This window comes from Centropristis striata, chromosome 23 (assembly GCF_030273125.1).
Source record: "Centropristis striata isolate RG_2023a ecotype Rhode Island chromosome 23, C.striata_1.0, whole genome shotgun sequence".
In the NCBI taxonomy this organism is placed as follows: Eukaryota; Metazoa; Chordata; class Actinopteri; order Perciformes; family Serranidae; genus Centropristis; species Centropristis striata.
In genome coordinates this window covers 12,361,734-12,385,822 of record NC_081539.1, presented here as the reverse complement: position 1 = coordinate 12,385,822, position 24,089 = coordinate 12,361,734, and the positions used below count along the sequence as shown (strand labels likewise).

The 24,089-nt window shown below is 40.3% G+C and overlaps 1 protein-coding gene across 1 annotated transcript in view; it reads right to left on the bottom strand.

The window, feature by feature from the left end:
• tmem108 (transmembrane protein 108) overlaps window positions 1-24,089 on the bottom strand; it is a 57,821-nt gene that overhangs the window by 18,043 nt on the left and 15,689 nt on the right. The window contains exon 2 of the mRNA XM_059327019.1: window positions 9,616-9,699. Coding sequence (XP_059183002.1) covers window positions 9,616-9,655 — 40 coding nt within the window. The 5' untranslated portion in view covers window positions 9,656-9,699. The remainder of the gene's footprint in view (window positions 1-9,615; window positions 9,700-24,089) is intronic.

Here is a 24,089-nt window from a genome sequence, read left to right as displayed (position 1 = left end):
ACTCCCTCATGGCAGGTCTGCCTGCCAAAGCCATCCGACCTCTGCAACTCATCCAGAATGCAGCTGCTCGATTGGTCTTCAATCTTCCCAAATTTTCACACACAACACCTCTCCTCCGCTCCCTGCACTGGCTACCGGTGGCTGCTAGGATACGCTTCAAGACTCTAGCTCTGGCGTACTCTGCTGCTAACGGTTCAGGTCCTACTTACATCCAGGACCTTGTCAAACTCTACACCCCTGCCCGTCCTCTCCGCTCTGCATCAGCCAAACAGCTGGCAACTCCCACCCTGCGTGGGTCAACTCGCCTCAAAACCACTTCCAGACTTTTCTCTATCTTGGCTCCCAAATGGTGGAACGAGCTCCCCACCGACATCAGGACCTCAGACAGCCTGGACATCTTCCGCCGCAGGCTGAAGACCTATCTCTTCCAACAATACCTCGGTTAAGCCATGGTCACCTAACACATATATATATTTAAAAAAAAAAAAAATTGCTCTTCTTCTTCTTCTTCTTCTTTTCTATTCTTTTCTTCTTTAACATATAGCACTCCTGTAGCAATGACAGTTAGCTCTTAAAGTTATGTACTTACTTGATTCCTGTGGTCTATGTCTAGTACCATCAGGTTGAATGCACTTATTGTAAGTCGCTTTGGACAAAAGCGTCTGCTAAATGACATGTAATGTAATGTAATGTAATGTAATGTAATGTAATGTAGTTTTAGTCAAATCTAAAGTGGCAAAAGCACCAAACAGTTAAAAGGAAAACATGGATATCTCTAAATGGGTGCTCTAATTTATTTTCCGGGTGTAAATGATTGACAGGCCCGTCCATGTCCCGCCCTCTCCATTTGCTGTCCATTTGGGCTACTTTCATTCAGCCCACAGGCCGATCGGTTCTGACCAATTAGAAGCAGGCTGGTGGCCGGTAACTTATTGACAGGTGTCGTTTCACTCCCCCGTGATTTACTTGTCATTTGGGCTGATTTCATTTAGCCCAATACTGCTGTTTTCAGACCAATGACAAGATGGGAGAGAAAAAGAAGAAGAAGAAGAAGAAAAATGGCAGGCGCTAACATGAATGAGGTGGATCACGGCGCGCGCGTGTGTGTGTGAGAGAGAGAGAGGGAGAGAGAGAGAGAGTTACTTTTACTTTATAATTTATTTGTTAACCCACCCAATCAATTTCACCACTAGCCACCACTGAATATAATGTTCTATTAAAATATATTGAAGCATATGTAGTGCAGCCTGTCTCAATATACTCACTCTATTCTTTACTTGTGCTAAATACAGTATAGATGTTTCATCGTGTACATCATGGTGTGGCATCAATCCCATACAGCACTGCAACAAATGGTTGGTACATCACATGGAATACTCTCAATCAGTGATAAACATATATATATATATATATATATATATATATATATTGATAAAATGAAAAATACAGTACAAGGGACTTACAGTTTCTTTCAGAATGTTAGCTGAATGTTAGCTGCTAGCTTAATAGCTTGCTAGCAAGCTGAAACAGTTCTCAGTTTCTGAAACATCAAAAAATCTAAAATTAGCATAGGTGGCAAACATACATACTGTCCTTCTGTATATAATATTAATTTAAATCCTTCAGTATTTTATAAAGAAATAATTTTGAACAGCAAGCAATCCAGAAGACCACAAGTGCACTGCTTGTTCATTTTGGGGAGACCACAAAATGCACAGTTCCCTCATGTAGCTTTAGTGGGAACCAAGCTGCTTAACCAAGGCATCATCTGAAAGTGTATTTTGTGCTCTTTCGATAGGTTGGCTCAGTTTTTTATAGAATGATCTCTCCAAATCTATCTCCAAATAACCACTCAGAAATAGAATGGAGTCTGATCCGCATAATTGACTCTTTTTTCACAATAGGGGTTGCATTGTTTGGACCCCCCCTATGGCTTTCCAGTAGCTAGTAGAAAGGCCATCTTGGACTCAAATGGAAGCTTATGAATTAGGGAAGTTTTCTATATATATGTTAGGTATAGATACTCAACATAAAGTGTTGAAAAATATGAATTTTCATGAGCATTTGTCAGGCGAACAGTACTTTTTTTTGTCTTTTTTGGCATGTTGAGGGTGATATCTTAAACTAGAGTTGCAGTAAACCCCAGCATCTTTTTTTCCTGCTTTCCCCTATGTGTCAGGATACTCTCTGCCAAATTTTAAAGTTGTAGGACTATTTATGCCTTTGTAGTACCTAAATATTTGCATTTACAAAATTTCGCCAGGAAAATGTCCCCAAAAGGGGGATTTTGGCCCCCTGTAGCTTTCCAGTAGCTAGTTGACCGGGTTGTCCACCCAGGTTGTGATCCTTGAAGGTCCTAGATATCATTTCTGGTGTGAAACCTTTTACAACATTCCGTGTCGGTTTTCCAAAAAATATGGGTTTTGCCCCCTGGGTAATGTGTACATATTCTATAAGCTTGCAAAGCAATAATAAAATAAGAATATAGTGAGTATATATATATATATGTATATATGTGTGTTTATATATATATATGTGTAAATATATATGTATGTATATATATGTATATATATATATGTATGTATGTATATATATATGTATACATATACACACATATATATATACATATACACATATATGCATGCATATATATACATACATATATATATACACACGCGCACGCACACACACACGCACGCGCACACACACGTGCACGCGCGCGCACACACATATATATATATACAGTATATATACACATATGTACTCACTATATTCTTATTTTATTATTGCTCTGCAAGCTTATAGAATATGTACAACTCTTTTAATGATAATCTAATATTGTCATAGTTCAGGGAGTACACATAAAAATAGCCTTTGGTGCACAATTGTTTTGTATTAATATGCACTGCTGTGCTACTCCTGTTAAATTAATTTGTTAAACTAACAGTAAAAAACAACAAATTGATTTAACATTTGATTGTATGCTTTAGGGGATAATGTTTATGGTTAAGTCATGAGATGAAAAACAAAAACAAAAAATATATATTTAGTTACAACCTGGATCTATGTACTTCAGAGAAATTAGATCACTGGAATGATTAATTTTACTTTAATTTACAAGACTTAAACTACTAGTGTCATGATTTTTGTGTTTCATTAATGAGCTGCATCTGTTAGCAGAAAAGGTATAATGTCCCCTTAAATTTAACCTTAACAACAGCCTAAATGTTTAATTATCGATCTGCATCTGTTAGGTCCATAATGACTTATTGACAATTGTCGTAACTTGTCATATCACTTAAGAACAGATTAAGCAATAACTTATTTTAACACCATTATTTTCAGATTATTTATTTCTAGATTTCTATTTTTTTTTTAATCATCATGATAGAAGAAACAGATGAAGGAGCGATCACCAATAATTTCTCCAAATAAATTTGATAAAAGATTTAATTACCACACCCCCACCAAGATACCAAGTTGTTTCAGATGTTTATTTATAGTTTCTGCTAATTTAATTTCCCAGCATGAAGTGTTGTTGTTTCAAAGACTTCTCCAACAACCAGGAATAAAATCCTGGTAGAGAAATACTGAATCCTTTGTATATTTCATTTTTTTGCTGGTCTGAAAGTTCAACTTCCAAATTCTCAGAAAAATGCAGAAGTTTAACCACAGTGTCTTTAAAATTATCTTGGTTAGGTTATCGTTAAAGAAATCTGACTGACTGACTGATAAGGAGCTCCATCCAAATGAAACTTGCCATTTGAGATCTGCTGTATAAATAAACTTGACTTGACTAACAGTTTGTGTCTATCAACAATTAAGTCAATGTGCCCTTGAGCAAGACACAGATCCTCTGTCGACACTCAATAACATCATCAGCTGTAAATAAACAAGAACTAAAGGGAACCACTGTGTGTCCACCTCATTAATAATAAACACTAATAGGATAAACATGCATTACTGCTGGTTTGGAAACCCCAAGGCATTGAACCATAACCAATAATTAAGGATGTCCTCCTCACCAACCAGCCGGCCCTCCGTGGATCACATTTAGCCTCGTTTATGCTAATCACAACCACTCCTCAGCAGCAGACAAACCTCCACGGGATTCCCCTCAAATCCCTCGGGGCAAATGGAGAAGGCTTTATCTGCAGCGTTCATCAGAATACCAATGAGCCTTTATCACATCATACCAGCGCACACACACACACACCGCAGCTCTGCTCCCTGGTACAAAATGAATTCATATCTCACTTTCGAGGATAAAGGCCGACAGACCCGAATCAAAGTAATCATAAGCCTTAAATGGGGAGTTTTGTTGAAGTTAGTCCAGACCTTTATTTTTAAGCTTTGACGTGCCGTCAGAGAGCAGACACACATCTGATCCATCAGCTTCAGGCAGACAAAACCTTTTATCAGCAGGCCGACTGGAGAGCTGTCTGACTAACTGCTGGTAAGATTGGATTATCACGCCTGGACAGAGCGCTATCGGCCCTGAGTCACTCCGATGGACCCACTACCAACAACACTGCTACAGAACTATCAGCACCGGTACCACCTGTTCCATTATAACTGCTGCTGCCATTCATACCATGAATAATACTACGACTGTCACTTCCTGGACCACTTTTATAACAGCAATACTGCTGCTGCTAACACTGCTATCATTAAAACTAATGCAACCACTGTAGCTGCTTCTGCTAACACTACTACCTTACCTTGATTACTACATCTACTACAGCCATGAGTGCTAATGCTGCTGCTAGTACCTTTACTCTAGTACTGTACTGAAGTACAATTTTAAGGTACTTCACTTGAGCATTTCCACTTATGCAACTTTTACTCCAATACATTTAGCCAACAGCATAAATTTTTTTTCAGCTTAAGATTGAACAAAAAACACACGATAAATTTAAAATGAAAACACGTATTTATAATTTAAAGTATATTAAGGCCCCGTTCACACGAGGACGGTCTGAACAGAAGACGCAAAAGTGGCGTCGCGTCTTCACTTTTTATTCCTCGTTTAGACGAGCATTTTCGGGAGGAAATTTGCGTGCATATGGTGACGCAAAAGTGTGTGAAATTCGATTGTATGCATGCCAGGCGGCATCACTTAAAGCGATAAGAGCATCTTTGAGCATGCAGAAGTTTTCACGCCACACATTTTCATCAGCTTCTCCTTCCACAAAGTTATCCACCATCACTAGATCTCCCAGGTCTCGTTCACAGCCGTCTGGCTCGCCTCCGACGAATTGCTGCATCCAAAATGTGATAGAGGTAATTACAGATCCTTCTCTGTTCACTAATACTATCTCTACATATCCTGTACATTTGGTGGAAAGACTCCTGTAAGTTTATTAGAGCTGCCAGAGCAGCTTGAAGGTCCGACGCATGGAAATAATCCCACGTTTGTTTATTTTCCTGTACTGGAGCATGTATGTGACATAAACACATACGTGACGTGAGCAGATCTGAGCAGAGTTTTGCGTCTTGGCAGTGTAGACGGACACGCTACGGCAGAGCGTATTTAACTTTTCCACTTTGGAGGGTGGTTTCAGATTTTTGCGTCTTTAAGCCCCCAAAATGCCGTCACTGTCTAAACGAAAGGCACTTACGATAAAATATTTTGTCGTTTTCACCCGCGAGCGTCCTCGTGTGAACGAGGCCTAAGTAGCAAATTAGCCCTACCTTAACAGTAAAATGCTGCTTACATAAATACATCAATAATAATAATCCAATAATATATTTGGAATATATAAAACAATCTGAGTGGGTCCATTCTGCATAACAAGTTTTACTTTTGATACTTTAAGTACATTTTGATGTTGATACTTTTGTACTTTTACTTTAATAAGTTTTGAATGCAGGACTTTTACTTGTAGTGCAGTAATTTCCCAGTGTGGTATTAGTATTTTTACTTAAGTAAGAGATCTGAGTACTTATTCCATCACTGCTGGAGGGTTTTTTTTTTAATGGGTCAGGAAAAAACAAAGCAATAAAATATAACCTGTTGAACTCAGTGTAACGCTATAAAATCTGGATGAGTCAGGTGGTCTCATCTTCCATTTCACCCTAAAAGGAAATAAATGCTTTTCCTTCCTTTCTGGTGAAGTTGTACGTGCGCAAAAAAACGTTTTATGAATTTATTATTTTTATTTCATTGTGCAATCCTGTGTTGTATAATGACAGTAATAGCTAGATTTCTTCCTAATTTAGAGGGGAATGCATGTCTTTGGCATATGAATAGAGAGTCATCTTAGCAGTAGCACAAACAGACAAATTCCTTTGGTTTGCTCCTGGGTGTGTTCGTCTGCCATTCTGTGGAGAGTGTCTGTCCCGTGGGGGGAAACAGACAGATAGGGCACATCCTGTGGATGGCTGAAACCGTCCTGACGGAGTGAGGACTGGATGGGCGGAGTAGTGGTGAGGCGAGGCGGAGCAGAGCGGGGAGAGGGCACTACAGATGTGAGCACTGAGATAAGAGGGAAAAGCTTTCGTAACAGGATAATGGCTTCCTGTTTGAATGCTCCGCAAATTGTTTGTCGGGGCTTCGGCGGCTTTGAACAGAGACGCGTTTATCTTGGAATCAGGCGGAGGGAAAATGCGAAAACAAGAACAACAAAGACTGCTTGTGTTGTTTACCGAGATAGTGATTTAGCTACTTTGACAGCGGCAAAGAATCTAACAGGAAGGAGAAATGTTAAACAGGAAGTTGTCTGGAATCTGGGGAGAACACTGAATTGCAGCCCTACAGTCACAGACACCATCAATGTTTTCCACTTACAGAGGATTTCAATATTTTCACTGTGGTTCACGGCTTGAAAAAAAGACCACAAACTGTTGCAACAACACACTTTAATCATACGAGGCAAGACACAGTCAGATTGGGAGGATTACTCAAGCCTTGTGTACTCATTTACACTTCACACCAACTGGTCTTTCAAGGAGCTGGCTTCAAAACACAATTTGCAAGCAATTGCCTTTCTTGTCAGGCTTTGCCGTGAAGACCGAGCTGCCAGACGAAACGTAATTTGCTAGAAAAGTAACAAGTCTCTGCAACGTTTCAGGTGTATTATGTCATCACAACATGCTCGCATAGGAGAGCTTGGACGAAAGGTGGAAGACAGGAGAAACAGAAACACAGAGAGTGACCAGAGGGAAACTCTTCATGCTCTGACACCTGTCATGATGTGGTATCATCCATCTTAGTTCTCTTCTATCTGCAGCATCTCTTCTCTTGCCTGCAGCCGAAGGATGTTAAAGACATCTGTCTCTTGCAGATGGCTGGTACAGACAGAGAGAAATGAGAAATGTCTCTGTATAGCGTAGAGACAGAGATCTCAGGTGGGCTTTTCAGCTCTGCACACTGTACAGAGGAAACCCTGATGGAGGTGTAATGTGCCCGAGGAAACTCAGGCCTCAGCCGGATCTCCAGCTGAATAACGCAAAAGAGAGCGCCTTCCTTTCAAAGAAAGAAAGAAAGATTGCCTCTGAAGTATGGTCTTAATATAAACTCTGTACAAAGCTAGGCTGCAGTTTCGACTTAGACCTCCTTTTCCTTAGTTTAAACCACTGCAACGTGACCTCGCTCCACCTCTACTACAGCTTAAAGCACTTCACTCACAGCAGTGCAGTCCGAGTTTATCACTTCTGAGGGATTGAGGCAGATTTGTCAGACAGCCTTTGGCTCTGCTGCCCCGAGGTGGAGCTTGGGGTGCATACAAGATATCATCAGCCTGTTTAGCTAACTGTCCAGGAGCCTGGTGGGTCCCAGTCTGACCCCCATGTTCCATATTCATGTGACATTCTGGGCTGGTAGCCTGCCAGAGCTGTGTACAGAGCCTTGATCCTGTCCTCTGCATTTTAAAGCAGCAGAGACTCAAAGTATAATAAGAACTTAAGGGACACAGCACTGTAGGTACAGTATCTGATATCTACAAGTTCTCTCAAGACTCTCTCCAGAAACAACGAATCACCAAGAGAATGCAGCAAGACTTGCAGTTAGAAAAGCTTGATTAATGGATTAGTTTGACAGTTTGGGCGATAAACATATTTGCAGCCAGTCCAAATGTTATAATGCAATTGAATGGGCGTTATCTGCAGTTATTATCCTCATAGGTATGGGTTAGAAGGGGTCTAATAGGTTCAAAAGCCTGTTGTGAGACCATTAAAAGGCCAGCTACATTGTTAGGCAGCAACCTCTAGTGGCCATTGTAGTTATAAGAGAAATGAAGGAAGAAGTGAAGTAGTATAAGTAGTGACAGAGTGATACAAAAAGACAGTTTTTCTTTCAAATTTGGAAATTTAAAATTCTGATAACGTCCACCCAAGGCGGAAGCTTGGGGTGGTTAATCACTCGTGGGAAATCCCATGTCAAACTAAAAGTATGAAATAGAAAGTAACTTTACAGTATATACAGTTCAATTTTTTTCTAAACTTAACCATGTAGTGTTTTATTTCACCAAGACCTAACCATGTCGTTTTTTTCTTCCTAAACTTAATTCGTAGTTTTGGCATCTAAACCTAACAAACCTGCAACCAGCAATTTAATGATGTTATAACAAGTTTCTGCACATATAGTAGGTGTAGCAGGTACCTTCTAACCAATATGTGTAAGGCTGATAAAAACTGATAAAGGCCATTTAATGGGTGGATAACATTTGCTGACTTGTTGGGAGTTAGAGAAGATGGACGGTATCTTTAAGCATCACACAGACAACTCTGCATCCATGAAGCCAACATCAGATGACATAAATGCTTGCTAGTAAAATAAACATGACAGTCTCTCCCATCTCTATCATCCATCCCATATAATGTTAACACAGCCTAATCAACAAGCAATGATCCAAGGTGATCTAATGGGGAGGCAGATAAACAGTACACTACTTTAAAGGATATTTTGTGTTTCATTTATCACCGAATACTTAATTCCAAATTGTTATTGAGGGACGCAAAATTTCAGTTTCAGACACTTTAAAGATTAGTGTTAATGTTAATTAGGTAATTAGGTTAATGTTGTGAATTTAAACAAAACTACTTGGTTAAGATTCACTATGATCTAGATGTGGGAAGCAAGTTAGGTAGTCATTGTAATACGTCAATGTTGACTTTTGGTTTCACATGGGACACAAACAGCAGTCTTCTGGACGTGGTCATGTATTGGTTTGACCTATCGCTCCACCCTGTCCTCCTCCCTACGTGGACTTTATGGCTCTTTATTCAACATGCAAAATGACTTAAGAAAATGTTGTTATTCAGACACCATTTGGTGATAAAAGGCTGAACAACCTCACTCTCAACCCTGGCTGTATGAAAGCTTTGGGTCCTAGGGTAAATGGTCCCAACCTGCAATGTGTTTCACTTTTGAGGCTCTTTTTTTTCTTTTCACCGCATGTAAGCATTTTGTGTGTACTTCATTTTTTGTGTTGCATTCTATGTTGCTATATTCTTATTTGTAAGACTTTCCCGGATATTTCCTAGATTTAGCATACAATGCTATGAGACTATGCATTCTTGTCACATATGTAATGCCCACAAGGCATTCCGGGTCACTGGTTCTTATCCAGGACCCGATGTTGGTGCCTCTGTCCCTCCCTTGGGTCTACTCACTCAGCAGCTGGCAGCGCAGGACCTGCAGGCTTGTCTTCATGGTATCATGTGATCCGGCTCCTCCTCCACAGTGCTCATGGTTCTCTATGAGAAGAGAGAGAAAGGCAGGTAAGGTAAGGTGAAACTCCACTCTCTCTGGTATCAAACTCAAGTCATGGTCATTGTGATATACTGTGATTATGTTTCTGGGCAGGTTTAAGCAGAGTAGACAGAGAAAAAGTAGGAAGGGATAACAGATAAGATTGTGCAGCTTAACCTTGACAGTTTAATCCTTGTAATGACTGCCAGAAAACAGTTACACCTCTCACAGGGGATAATATGAACTAACATTTCACAATAAAAGACCAGGTGGGAGTGCAGTGGTGGCCAGCCTCAGCTGCTCAGCTCCAAATCAGCATTGGCATCCTGCAGGCTGTGCTGCTCTGTAAAACCAATTATGGAGCATTAAACATTGACCAGCAAGCCTTGTTCTGAGACAGCCGCTGCATGTGTGTCAGACAGACAAGTACCCAAGGGTGCTCTTTAGGAGAATGACTCACTGATGGCCTTCTGTTAAATAAAAGACCACACATGCACACTCTCCACGGGGGTGAAAGGAGATGTGTGTGTTTGTGGTGTTTGCCTCCTTTTGTGGCAGTGCCCTTGGGCAACACATGAGCACTCACTCGCACAATCCACATTAACAGACACATACTTCTAAAGAGGTGTATCTGAACATACACACACACCTAAGCACCCTTCACCCTACCTGCATGAATAATCTGTTGTGAGTGTGACATGTGAAATTGGATTTGCACCCCCCAGGACGAGAGGTCTGGTTTCAGGCAACCTGTGTTTCTGTGGGAGACGTGTGAGATGAGAAGGACCGACAACAAAAGCACAGGGTAGTAGGGTGCTGATCCTTTCATAAGGCCTTATTTCTCATAAATAAAGAGCCCCGCTCTGGAGACTGAGGAGACAACACACTACATCTGAGTCATCCTGGTTATATTGCTGCCATGTGGAGCTATAAATCAGAATGATGCAAAAAGACAGTTTTTCTTTCAAATTTGGAAATTTAAAATTCTCCGCATAGGTGATATTAAAGGTCCCATTTTGTAAAAAGTTAGATTTCCATGTTGTTTTTGATTATAAAGCAAGTCTATTTGCCATATAAATGCTGTGAAAGTATCAAAACACTCAATCCACGAAGAAACACAGATGTATTTAGAAACCTTTAAACAAGTTGTCAGGACATCTGTAAGGTTGTGATTTTACAACTTGACTATAGAAAGCATGGATGTATAAAGAGAACCAGATACGGTGTTGGATGCAGGACCCTGTTGATTCCTATGAGGGTAGCTCAAAGGCACATGAATCCACTAGCCAAGCTGGCTACTTTTTGGTTTAGTGCTCCGTAATTGGAATAAATTATTTAATTGTACGTTTAATTGTCTCCTCTAGACTTTCTAAATGTTATCGGACCAGACAATTTTTTTTAGTTTTTTATGAATGCAACTAATCAGAGCCTTAAGAAGTTGGACTGTGTATATTATTGTGCTCTGTGTTTCATAACTCACACTTGACAGTACAGATGTTGGTGCCAAGTGTGAGAACTGAATTAGGTAAGAAAGCTTTTAGTTACGCCGCCCCTTTATCATGGAACAATTTGCAAAAAGAATTGAAATGGTCTGAATTGATCACAATCTGTGAATTTAAATCGATTCTAAAGGATAAAGAAATAATTTCCCTTGGTCAGTGTGACTGCTCCTTATAAGTCTCTACTGAGGCTCCTTCAGTGTTGTTGTGATGGCTGTATTTGTATTTAATTGTTTAAGATAACTGTGTTTAAATTTTGTAACTTGTCTCTTTTTATGCTGCTTTCTTGGCCAGCTATCTCTTGGAAATGAGATTTTTTAAAATCTCAATGAGACTTTTACCTGGTTAAATAAAGGATATATATATTTATTCTTTGCTGTTATTATATTGTTTCTATAATCCTCTTTTACCTTGTGCTTGTTGCTCTGTGTGTTGAGGCTTAACTGTACAGCACTTTGGTCAATCATCTATCTATCCATCCATCTATCCATCCATTCATCCCAAGCAATATCTAGCTTCTGAGTAATATCTGGCTTATGACTAATGCCAATTGAACAACACAAAATGACGAGATATTATAATGGCTTTCTGATGTGTTTGCCTCTTACCGAGGGAAACTCAAAAGCATGAAATAATGGGCACCGCATCGCAACAAATGATAATTTAGAAAAACACTTCTCTATGTCTCCTGGTTCCACTTTGCAGCAGAGAAACAAAGAATAAAACGAATGACAAACAATAATGTAAAATAAGCAACTAAATTGGTTATCAACTTTTGTATGACAAAAGAACACAATTTTCTTCTTGTTCCGAGCATTTGGAAAATGAAAACAGAGATGCTCGCTGCTTCGCCGCTCTTAACTCACTGCTTTGACTATAATGGCGTGGGCTCAGACGCAATATAGTGCAAGTAATTGCAAAAGAGTTGAGGCTGCAAGAATACAGTAGTAGCAGCAGAAAATGAGTTTTTCCCGTCTTCACATCTGTAGAAACGACACTAGCTGCAACCGTTCCAAGCCCATCACCCGCTCTTAGAAACACCATAATGCTGCAGTGATAGCAGCTCCATGACATTGTAGCTTTACTCCTTCTTTCGCTTAAATTTTTTTTTAGCGTCATGTTCCTGTCCTAATGAGCTCAATGGCAGGGTGTGAAGAGAGCAGCTGAGCCTCTCCACGGTGATTACACCTCATCAGCGCTGCCAGGCCGGCTCAGCCTCATAGACACGCTCTTTAATTTGCAGGGCACGAGGGGTGATGCTAGGGGAAGGTGTGTGGGGGAGAGTGGAGATAGTGGCAGGGAGTGTTTAATGTATACTTATCACAGAGCAGAGCAAGGTTTTTGTTGGGGAAAGGAGGACAAGCTGCCTGGACAAAAGATAGACTCAGGCTTCCTGCAGGGGAGCTGAATCATAGTTCAGCTCCGTGCACATGTGTAGGTAGAAGATAATGTGGGATGACAGTCAGGGTCGCGGCACTACTGAAACCTCATTCAGGATGAGAGGTTCACTGCAATGCTTAACACTCACCCACAGGTGCAGAAACCACAATACTAGCACCTCGGACAGATGGGAAACCGGTGAGGGATCTTGCTGCACAAGGGATTCCTACTGGGTGGATGGAGGCGTACTAAGTCTGTTCACACAGACATTAGTGCTACATTACAAAACGCAGCCCCCTCATTCTTTGCAATGAGAACACTGTGTGGACACAGCAGGGATGCCAACACACAAATGACTCCAGAAAACAAATTCAGAGTCATTAAGCCTGAATCAACTTTTATCAACCTGTCTGGTAATCTTACAACCTCAGGGGTGTATTTCTAGCAGACTTCCAGGATCATGATGCTCCCACCAATACTTGCTGTTTTCCCTCTGAACCATAGGTCTTAATCTGGAGAGATGATATTCTGCAATCAGGCTGTCAGGCAATACTTATTGTTGAGCCTCAAACTGAAACCCTAAAAAACACTGGAGTCCAGTGCTTATTAAAAAAAATCATAATTTATGCTGTGACAATGCTGTTAACCCTCTGGTAATATTTGAATATAAATTCAATTTTATTCCAATTAATATATATATATCATATATATCATCAAGTTGAAAGGTGAAGTGACAGTCATGTGCCTTCAAATTTGTGTTTTTGCTTTAAGTACTTACATAGATGTGGTTGTTTTCTGTTTCCCCCTTCTTTTTTTATTTATTATATATATATATATATATATTTTTAATTATTATTATTATTTTACCATAACATTGTACTGTTATTTTATTTTTCTTATCGCTGAGAATACATGAATAACTGCATAAATGTTTTTTGAAATGCTAAAAAATCAATAAAAATCTTTGCTAAAATAATAATAATAAATCAGAAAAATTCAACCTCCTTCATTATAACTGTTATTCTGCATAAAAATACATTTTTGAGTTGTTCAGACTTCTAGCCATTATTGTGCTTATCACACAGGTGCAGGGCTTATATATTTTATATATATATATATATGTATTATAAATATTTTATATATTAACGTGGAATACAAGACTACAGTGAAACGGCTTGTTGGGGTTCAGAGGGTTAAGAAATGGTTAGGAATATATATAACAATCTGAGTGGGGCCATTCTGCATAACAAGTACTTTTACTTTTGATACTTTAAGTACATTTTGATGCTGATACTTGATGCTGGTACTTTTACTTAAGTAAGGTTTTGAATGCAGGACTTTTACTTGTAGTGGAGTAATTTCACAGTGTGGTATTAGTACTTTTACTTAAGTAAGGGATCAGACATAAACACTGGCTTCAACCACAATAGATCACATGTAAAAATGGATCACACTGACACAGCTTCTCTTCTGATTTGCATCATCAGTGTAGCATTTTGCACATAGCGCCGTAGCTTTCTACTGGAGAGGGGGAAAAAAAGTTGCATGGCAACTGACATGCACACAGACGGCAGCCATCACCATGGCAACCCTAATAGTACATTATATTCAAATTCATTCACAAGGACATTTCGGGGCTCAAACTGAATCAAGAAAAAAAAAAAAGGAGGGGATTTGGAATTACAGAAATTCCCGCTCACCACGGGCAGAGTGAGAGATGCAGTATGCTTTTTTTCTGGGACTCTGTGCAGGCTTTGTGATTGCGTTCCTGCTGACAGGACCTGGTTCCCGAAGGTCCCAGACTGCAGCTCTGAATAGTGTGTCTGGAGGGGGGGAGCAGACTAGAGGCCGAAGCCAAGGTCGCCCGAGACGTCACAATGAAATAAGCCTGTCACTCCGTCTCTCTGTGGCCACCAGCCGCAGGGATAACAATGCTTTTAATTTTGGACTTCCCTCCATTCTGCGGTTATGTATAGGAGCTGTGGCAGCAGGCTGGCTGCTTGCCCACAGCGGCTGCAGCCTGAGAGCTTTTCCATAACAAGAGAAGGAGGAGGAGGAGGAAAGTGTGGGAGTCGACAACAGCGGTGTGAACTACAGTGTTGTGCTCTCACAGTCAACTGATAACTGGACCCCCAATCACAACTGTTCTGACTGATGCTTCCAGTTCTGATGTCACGCTCTCACGCTTTGGCTTATCTCTTTGTTATCAACTGGAAGGAGCTTCTGTCTGAGGTGCAGAATAAAAAGAAGGGTCAAGTGTAAAAGCTGTGGCTTGGCAGTAATTGTAAAGATACTCTATGCAGCAAAATACTGTGACGTTTAAACACCAAGAAACTCATTTTTCAGCATTTACAGCAGACTAACTGTACAATCAGAGTAGACCGTAACAAAAATTTGGTGCGGAATTCATTGCATCAAAGCCCAGCCTTGATGTGATCTCAGCTCCATTTCAAGTTGTGTGAAACCAACTTCCCTCGGCCCTGCCCTTCCTCATCGACCCAGGGGACATGCTCTCTCAGAGGGCGCCCATTTTTCCTTTGATGTTGTTTTACCCTTTGATGGAAATCAGCAAACAGTCCCCCATAGCCCTGTTTCTGTAGTCATGCTCTGTCCATGTGTTTCTTCCAAAACTGGTGGAGATGTGGCTGTAACTCAGGAGTAAAGCTTTACCTCTTGGGAGGGAAGGGGGGAGCTGACGCCATCTTGGTGACCTTGCAGAACGGCTTGGCACCAATCATGTGAGACTGTGGCTTATTGGGCAACAGGGAAGCTGATTACTGATCACAACTGTGAAAAAGTTCTGTTATGAAACCATTTTTTTTGTCAGTAGGAGGGTTAAAAACCAGTGTTGGTGACTCAAGAGAGACTCCAGGCGCTTTGATAACTTAATTGTCCAGCCAGGATACACACAACAACTGAATGATTAGGAGTATTGATTCCATGCAACAACAAGCCTAAATTAAATGCAAGCAGCAAGGGCTGCAAAGCAGGAATAGGTTTCAAGGGAGTATTTGAATCCCTCCATCCTCGACTGCTGAGTCACTGTGGCGAGCTGTATGCGTGAGCGCTGTCAGTCGTGGCCCTGGATGGTAAACCTGGCAGTATGAGTTGCTAGGTGCTGCGTCATGAAGGCTGGCAGGAGATGTGCAGGTTATCAATCAGCGCCATTACTCCCCTCCAGGCTCTGCCTGCGGTACAGCAACACACCAGCCATTAAAAGAACATTAGGCTCCCAGTATGCCGTTCACTCTGAAGTAGGACCGGATAACACACCTCACCCCCCTGTCCCAGCCAGACGCTACTATAGTTCATCTAGCAACACAAAAGCAGGAAACTTGTGAAAAACAATGTTAAACTGTGCATGTAAGTCAGCACATTAGCTTCAATAACAATTTATTTTTAAAAAGATTGAGTTAAAAAAGTGTGCATGTGGACCAAAGTGAGATGTCGGGCCAATGCAGGGCCCCAATAGGGTCAATGAAACAAGTGTATATTTTACTACAGCCATGTGCATAGCCACTGTAAGTGTCTAATATTAAAAAAAAAAATACATCCAACATGAGAGGACGAAGAAGCAGAACTGCCCAAGGGATTGTCAATCAAAGTGAAGGTAAAGCTCACAGTAAACACAACTATGGCTGAATGCTTTGGCAAGCAACGTTTATCACCATCCCAAACACCCGCCAAAGTAGAGAAGTGATATGAAAAAAAGAGCAAACACTACCGCTGGAGGCAGCTTTTATTGAGTAAAGAGATGATGCTAAACTCAAAAAACAAACCTACCGAAAGAAATTCCGGGGTGTTGACATATAGTTTTGATGTGGAAGATTTCTTGCTAAAGCTGAGCTGAGAAAGCTAAAACATAAACAATAGGCCACATGTGAAGATCAACAGACAGCAGTGTTATTTTTAATGGCTCTCAAGTTTCAGCAGTAATAACTGAAAATAAATTTAGATTGGACCCAGTAGAAGACTGACTAAAAACACAGACAACCATTCACGCTGTCATTCAATACAACAGGTAATTTAGAGTCACCAATAAAACCTAAGCTGTATATTTTAGGACTGGAGGAAGCCAGAAAACATGCAAACTCCACACAGAAGATAAGGATTCACATCTGCAACCCTCTTGCTGTGAGGTCAAGTCAAGTTTATTTACAGTATATAGCGCATTTCATACGAGACTCAATGTGCTTCAATAAAATGAAAAACAAAACAAACCAAAGAAAATAGGCAAATATCATGCATGACAAAAGAAACAAAAATTCAAATATAAAAGCATACAGCATAAGGTTAGATAACATGAAGAAGGTTATTACAGATATAAAACATTAAAATGAACAAACGTGTGTGATGCAAATGTATTACGATTAAAAGGATATACAATTTATATAAAAGGGAAATTAAAAACCCAATTAAAAGCTAATGAAAACAGATATGTTTTTAGTCTGCTTTTAAAAGAAGACACAGTTGTAGCAGACCTTTTTTCCTGTGGAAGCAAGTTCCAGAGAGTCGGAATGACTAAAAGCACCATGAGCTGATTTTGAATTGATTCTTGGTATCGTGAGAAGAGGTGAAAGTGTAGCACCAATTCAGGACAAATGCTATCAAAAAGAGTTAAGGTAATCAACAACAATCTACATGCACAGGGAGCTTCTACAGACAATTCTCCAGGTATGAAACAGTTAACTTCCATTGGAAAAACGCCTCCAGGTTTATGTTCATATGTCTCACAATGGGAGCATCATGCTCATACAGATAAATCTAATATGCTCAGTGAGCAAGCTGTCAGCTCACATCCATGTCTTGGCTATAGTTCCCAAGTTAACATATTTCATATGTCAATACTGAGAAAGGAGGATGGTGTGGCATTAAAGACGATGCGCTTGTCTATTGTCAATTATGAGAACACGGAGAACATCACAGGACTGGAACATACTTGTGTCTTAGTCACGATTAATGGGATTTTTTTTACCCTTCTTTGAAGCCCTTTATTCTCACACATGCCAAAAACACAAAATCTGAGCTTGCCTCTCACATAAACACTGAGGAGACCTCTCGCAGGATGAATGAATCTCTAACTCGTTCAGTGGAGAACTCCCACTCAGGAAGAGCAGAGCACCTGTGCTCTGGGGCAACTGAGGAGGAGTCGAACAGCATCACCGGCCTCTTCATTACTCAGCGCGCTCACACACAGCCAAGACCGATGACTAAAGCAATTTATCAGAGGAATCGTGGCCAGAGCCCGATCTGTGGGTGTGTGAACACATGTGAGACACAGACAGAGAGATAAATGGTCGCCAGATAGAATTCCTGCCCATTTGTACAGCTGCAACAGAGTCCATTTACAGGAAGAAAGTTTTACAGCATGAGCTTCCTGTGCAACTCAGAGCTGTTTCACATCTTTGAGAGAAGGTCCAAGTGTGTCAGTCTCAAGTCCAAGTCAAGTCAGGATCAAAGATTGGATAAAAGATGTGGATGTAGCCTCTGGGTCTAAAAAGTGAAGCCAATTTAAAAGTGCCTTAAACCAGCATTCTTTCTAATAACTAGCAGGGGGCGACTCCAGAGGCTGCAAAAAGAACTGCATTGAAATCTATGTGGAAATGTGCACATTAGCTTGGTGGTAAGCTAGATCAATTACTGAAATATACATACATTTTTAAATAAGACTTTGCTGGATTACTGTCCAAAATGGCATGTAATTCATAAAAAAATGAGGCTGTGTTGCAGAAAAAAAGCTGTTTTAACATTATAATTCTGTGATTTTATGATTTACACATCTACACTAGGGGCATGTGTAACAATTTAGTTGTTACTTAGAGCTCTGTTGTAGCGTATCTCCACGGTGCAGCGCCCTTTTTTTATTTTAGTAATGCATAAATCAAAACTGATATTTAAGCCATAACTAGGCTGAGTTTGAACTTATACACAGCTGGTGCAACAGGTTTTACATAGTTAGATAGTCTCACCAGAGTCCAATCCTTAGGGAGTCACTTGTAATTTAAGGTCTTTGGTCTCTAAAGATTAGAGCTCTCTAGATCTAGTCTCTAGTCTTTAGTGTTTAAAAATGTTCAGCAATGAAGTCCTTATTTTGTTGACCTAAAGGTTCTTGGAAACCTGGATAAATCCCCAAAATGATTACTACAGACATTAATTAGACTTAATTTGTGAAAACTGAGATTTAAAACTTAGATTGAAGTTGGACTTAATTCTAGGTTCTCTGTTCAGGACCTCATTACGCCACACTTTTCATCGCTAATAGCTGTTTTCTGCGATATTAATGTTAAAAGTGAGTTCAAGTCTTCAGTCTCAAGTTTGGAGTAGAGAACAGTCCAAGTCAAGTCCTCCTTCTGTTGGCCAAAGTCTCAAGACTGAAGTCTTTGCTGAGTCAAGTTTGGAGTAAATTAAGTCCCACATCGGTCAAGTTCAAGAAACAGAGTTCAAACCAAGCCTTAAACTCAAGTCAAGTCTTTAGGGAGTCAAGTCGAGTCAGCACCGGTATGTTTCTTCACTCTGTCAGTGAAGGTGTCAGACTGACTGTATCACACTGGGCAGTCATTAAAAACCAAGGGAAAGCCAGACTGTCTGACAGATTCAGCAGGGGATTGAATCAGTGGAACAAAGAGTGAGACAGGTAACAGAGCCCTGGGGAAAAACCTGTGGCAGACTTGTTATATCACTGGAAAGCGGACACCACAGACTGAATATCAACCACTTGGAATGATTGAAGGAAGAGTTCTGTCAGAGGATGCATTTGATTAGAGGTGAAGTCAGACCTGACAGGCCAACAGCACACAGGACAAACTTTATCACAGGTGTCCCCTGTGTTCCAACAATCACTCACAGTTATAGCCATTATGGAGGAGACAGATATGTCAACTAACAAAAGCCTAATTTGACACATTTGAAAGCACAGCTAAAAAAAGGGGTAAATTAAAGTGCTTTATCACAAAGCACCTCAATATACTGAGCATCACAGACAGACAAGCTGTTGTGATGTCCAAAACTGAATCCGACTTGATGGATTTCTGCTATAAGACGTCCCAAGTGGACGATATTTGGCTTTTTTTCCCGTGCACAGACACTCACACACCTTGAGACCCGTATTACCTGCAAATACTCTGCACCAGCTTATTCCCTCTCTCCAGAGAGAATTCTTGAGCCAGGCAGTAAAGGAGCAGACATTGTGATGCAGCTCGCCTTCGCCACTGTCTGAGCCGTAAATATCCTCCCCTCTGTCTCCGTCTCCCTCTCTCCCTCTTTCTTTCCGTCCTTACGTGACCCCTGACTGAGTGACTGACTGACTTGCTACAGCGAGCGTCTCGCTGTTGATGAAGAGTAACGTGAGACTACAGCGTGTCACGTCCCGCTACGCTTGTCACAACCGGTAACGCAATCTCAAAAATGACATCGCCGCAAAACAGGTGAAAGGGGCCAAGGGTGACAGTTAAATTCACCACACTTACTGGATGCATAATGACACCCGCCAGACTGATTCGACAACACAATCCTCATGGAAATGCACGTTTTAATGCATCCCAGCTCTGCAAAAGTCAAATTCACAGCATGTCACAATTAGAAATAATATTGTTGTAGTTTTTTAAATCCTAACAAACCTCCTTAGATATAAATATTTCATCACATAAGTGATAATCTGACTGATCAAGCTGATATGTTTTCAATGTGACATAGAAATGCATGTAAATGTAATGCAATAACAGCTTCCTTGCAACATTTGGTCGATAGCAAATTGCCTTGTTTCAGCCTCTGTTTGCAAAAGGCGATGTTTGATTTGTTTTTTTCCCTTTTGTGTTTCTGCACTAATGAAGTGAAAATGAGTTGCTGTGCGGACAAAGCGCTGCTTATAGTTGCTCAGAACAGTAGGGGAGACAGAGCAGGTCAGAAGGCAGGATGAATAATGTAAAAAAAAAAAGATTTAACAACATTTCTGATCAGCAGCTTTGAGAATAATTTGACTGCATATGGAGCTACAAAAATGAAAGCCACCGTTTCTCTGCCCTTATTCTCTTTCATATCTAAAACACCCGAGGAAAAACATCTGATCAAAGCTTCATCTTTGGCTTCTGTCTCACAGCCAGATCTCCAGACCGTTACATCTCCCGGTGCGGCTGGAAACCGTCAGGCCCGACAAACAGATTGATATGTAAAGTCTGCCTCTCTGGCTTGGCCACATCGATTATTGGACCAGCACCGCTCGATGAGGCCACAGTAACAGATAACAAGCACATAATCCTCCACGTAATGGCTGTCAAAGATCTAAATTTACACCAGGAAAATAGCCTGGGAGACCTTTGATGAAGTATTTGACCTCATCCATCAAAGATTTTATCACCGCTGGATAGATACGCCTCTGTAGGCACTCCTTCTTTCTCTAACTTCCGAAGCATTAGTTTTCCTTCTAGAAAAGACTGTTTTCAGAATTGATTTAAACTCAGCTAATGTGGTTTTGACTACAGCTCTTGATTTAACTTCTCAGAAGCTGGGACAAATGGTATATTAAGTGTCTGCTCAGTGATAACTTTGATTCCAGGCATGGATCCCTGGCAAGCTGGGGATGATAGACTAACTTTGCATAAGTGCACGGCTGTCTGTTTCCCAGAAGCCGGCAGAAGAAGACGACGACGACAGAGTGAGAGGCCGTTACCGCTCTGCAAAGCGATCTCAGCGGTTCTAACGCGGGCTTGATGTTGTGGAGAAACCCTGAGCTGCAGGGCCTCTCTTCTCCTTCATCTCTCATATCTGTTTGCTCCTCACTTCTTTAATGTCATGTCAGGCTTTCATCTGAATAAGTACCCTCCTCTTTTCCTTCTCTCATCTCTACTTCAGGCTTGGTCTTCATGCTCTGAGTCCCTTGAACCAAAGAGGGCGTTTTAAAGCCGCCAGAGTCTAGAAGCTGGCAAAAGGGACATAAAAAAAGAAGAAAGAAAAGAAGAAGAAACAAGGAGTAAGAAAGAAATCTCAACATTTATTATAGGTATAAGTATCTCTGTGCAAAGAGATGACACTTTGGCACACAGCATATGGAAATTATACCAAGTTGTCCCCTTTTTTTTAACATCATAAGGGGGATGGGGAGTGATTTGATGCTGAATTTTCACACAGCATTCACATTTATACACATTTGTTTTGTGTGTTTATTCCCCTTCAAATGTTATTTAATTTATTTAAAACCATTTTTAAATGTATTTATTAAAACCTGACTGATATGGGATTTTTGAGACTAATACTGGCACCAATTTTAGAGTGAAACATTTCACCAATTACCAATATGTTGACTGATAAAGTACATTTTTGAACTGGAATGGAAATATAACTTTTCAATGTACATTGTTCACCAGTTTTGCACCGATATGACTTTGACAAAGGGGTTCAGAAGATTCACTGAGCTTTCTTTAACAATATATTACATTATTATATCGACATTATTAAGAAAATAAGAGAAAAAAAATAAATTTAAATGCAAATGCAATAAATAGCAAAAGCACCAATACTGTCTGTCTGCTGCCAGTCAATTGCTGACAACTAAGATAAACAATAAATACAAATTTAATAATTAGCTAACACTATTTCTAAACCACTCCAAGCATTGTTTTCTGCATTATATATTGTGTAAAAATGTTTATCAGACAACATATACACCAATAGATACCAACAGATACCACAATGTCTTTGATTTGCAAATATCGGCTGTTACAGTGTATCACAAAAAATTAGAGCTTTGCTGTGTATTTACATTTAATTTGAGGGGGGTTTATGAAATGTTAGTCCTGAAGTTTTCCCTCTCACATCAAGGTATTCTACATCTCCTATATCTATATTTTTCATATAACATAGATTCTGCTGAATCCTCTCCATCATACAGTGAGCATAAGCACTTTACAGTGGGCAATATTGACACAGTTTTAGTCTCAATTTGCACTACTTGATACATTACAGTCATCATGCAAATGTCAGCTCGCAAGAGAAAAAGGCAAGCTGCTATTATGACTAAAGAGTGACATTTCTATAATTGAGAAATTGCCATCATGTATGTAAGCTGCACTTGAGCACTGGGAGAAGATTGACAGCAGGATCAGAGGAACGCTCAGTGTTACAGGAGGCTGGCTGCGCAGTAGATAGAGTCCACTTTCCCCTGTGTACCTATTCTGGCCCCTGAAAAGCCCAGGGAAGCCACTCTGACATCAAATCGATAAAAATCTTATCTGAGGACACACCTGTCCTGCTCCACCTGCCTGCTACATTCAGCCCAGCGAGCGTGCTCCTAAGCATTTTTAAACATTTTCGTTTATTCCCTATTATTGTCAAATAGTATTTCAAAAGAAAAATGAGAATATATGACACTTTTGATTGGCAGATACATCTGTTACTGTGTACAGGAGCGGTGGAGGTTAACACAGCATCAGATTTAAAGCAGGGGACGTGGGTATCCTCCATCTGACAGCCCGTCTGCAGCACGTCGAACACCTGTCACACCTCACTTTCTGCCAATGAAGCTGACGGTCGACCCGCCGGTGGCCAAACTGCCCTTCAGAGCGAGCTGACATGGTTTGAGCCAGCGGCAGAAACAGAATGACTCAGCTGGAGAAGCTTTTAAAAAAAAAGCCCAACATGAGTCAAGCAACATCTCTTTATTTCTTATTTTTCCCCAAAGGTTGAATGACTAACTTATGAATTTATTCAAATTGCATCAGGGGAGATTTTTGTCTGAGTATACTGCACATCCACATATATTGGTGCTGTAAGAGAGAAAAGCCACCTTATTGAATAAAAGCCTGCACCTTTGGCCGATTTTTACAGATTTGTAAAAGGATTTCAGAACAGAATGTGCCTTGCAAGTGAATGCAAAATGTAGCACACAATTGCATCATTGAGGGAAAGATGGACAAGATGGAAGGTTTTCTGCATCTCTACAAGCTTCAAAGAGTAAGAAGTATGGAGACTGGTCTCTGAATGAAGAAGAGAGAGAGCCATGGGTCTGAGAAGTAAAGCAAATGCATAAGTGCCTTAAACCTACATTCTGTCTAATGACCAGCAGGGGGCGACTCCAATGGCTGCAAAAAGAAGTCAGATTGCATTGAAGTCTAGGTGAAAATGTGCACATTAGATTGGTGGCTGGTATGACACACATCATAGTAAACTAGATCAATATCAAAATATTTTAAGAAATGAAAACTCTGCTGGATTACTGCACAAAATGTCACATGATTCATGGAAACAGTATGCTGTGCTGCAGAAAAAAAGCTGTTTTAACATTAGCGATTATGAGCTGTAAGAGAGAAGAGACAAATTATTGAATAAAAGCCTGCAAATTTGGCTTTTTCTGACCAATTTTTTCAGATTTGTAAAATGATTTCAGGACAGATTGTGACTTGCAAGCAAATGCAAAAAGTAACACACAATTGCATCATTGAGAGAAAGATGGAAGATTTTCTGCATCTCTACAAGCTTCAAAGAGTGAGAAGTATGGAGACTGGTCTCTGAATGAAGAATTCATC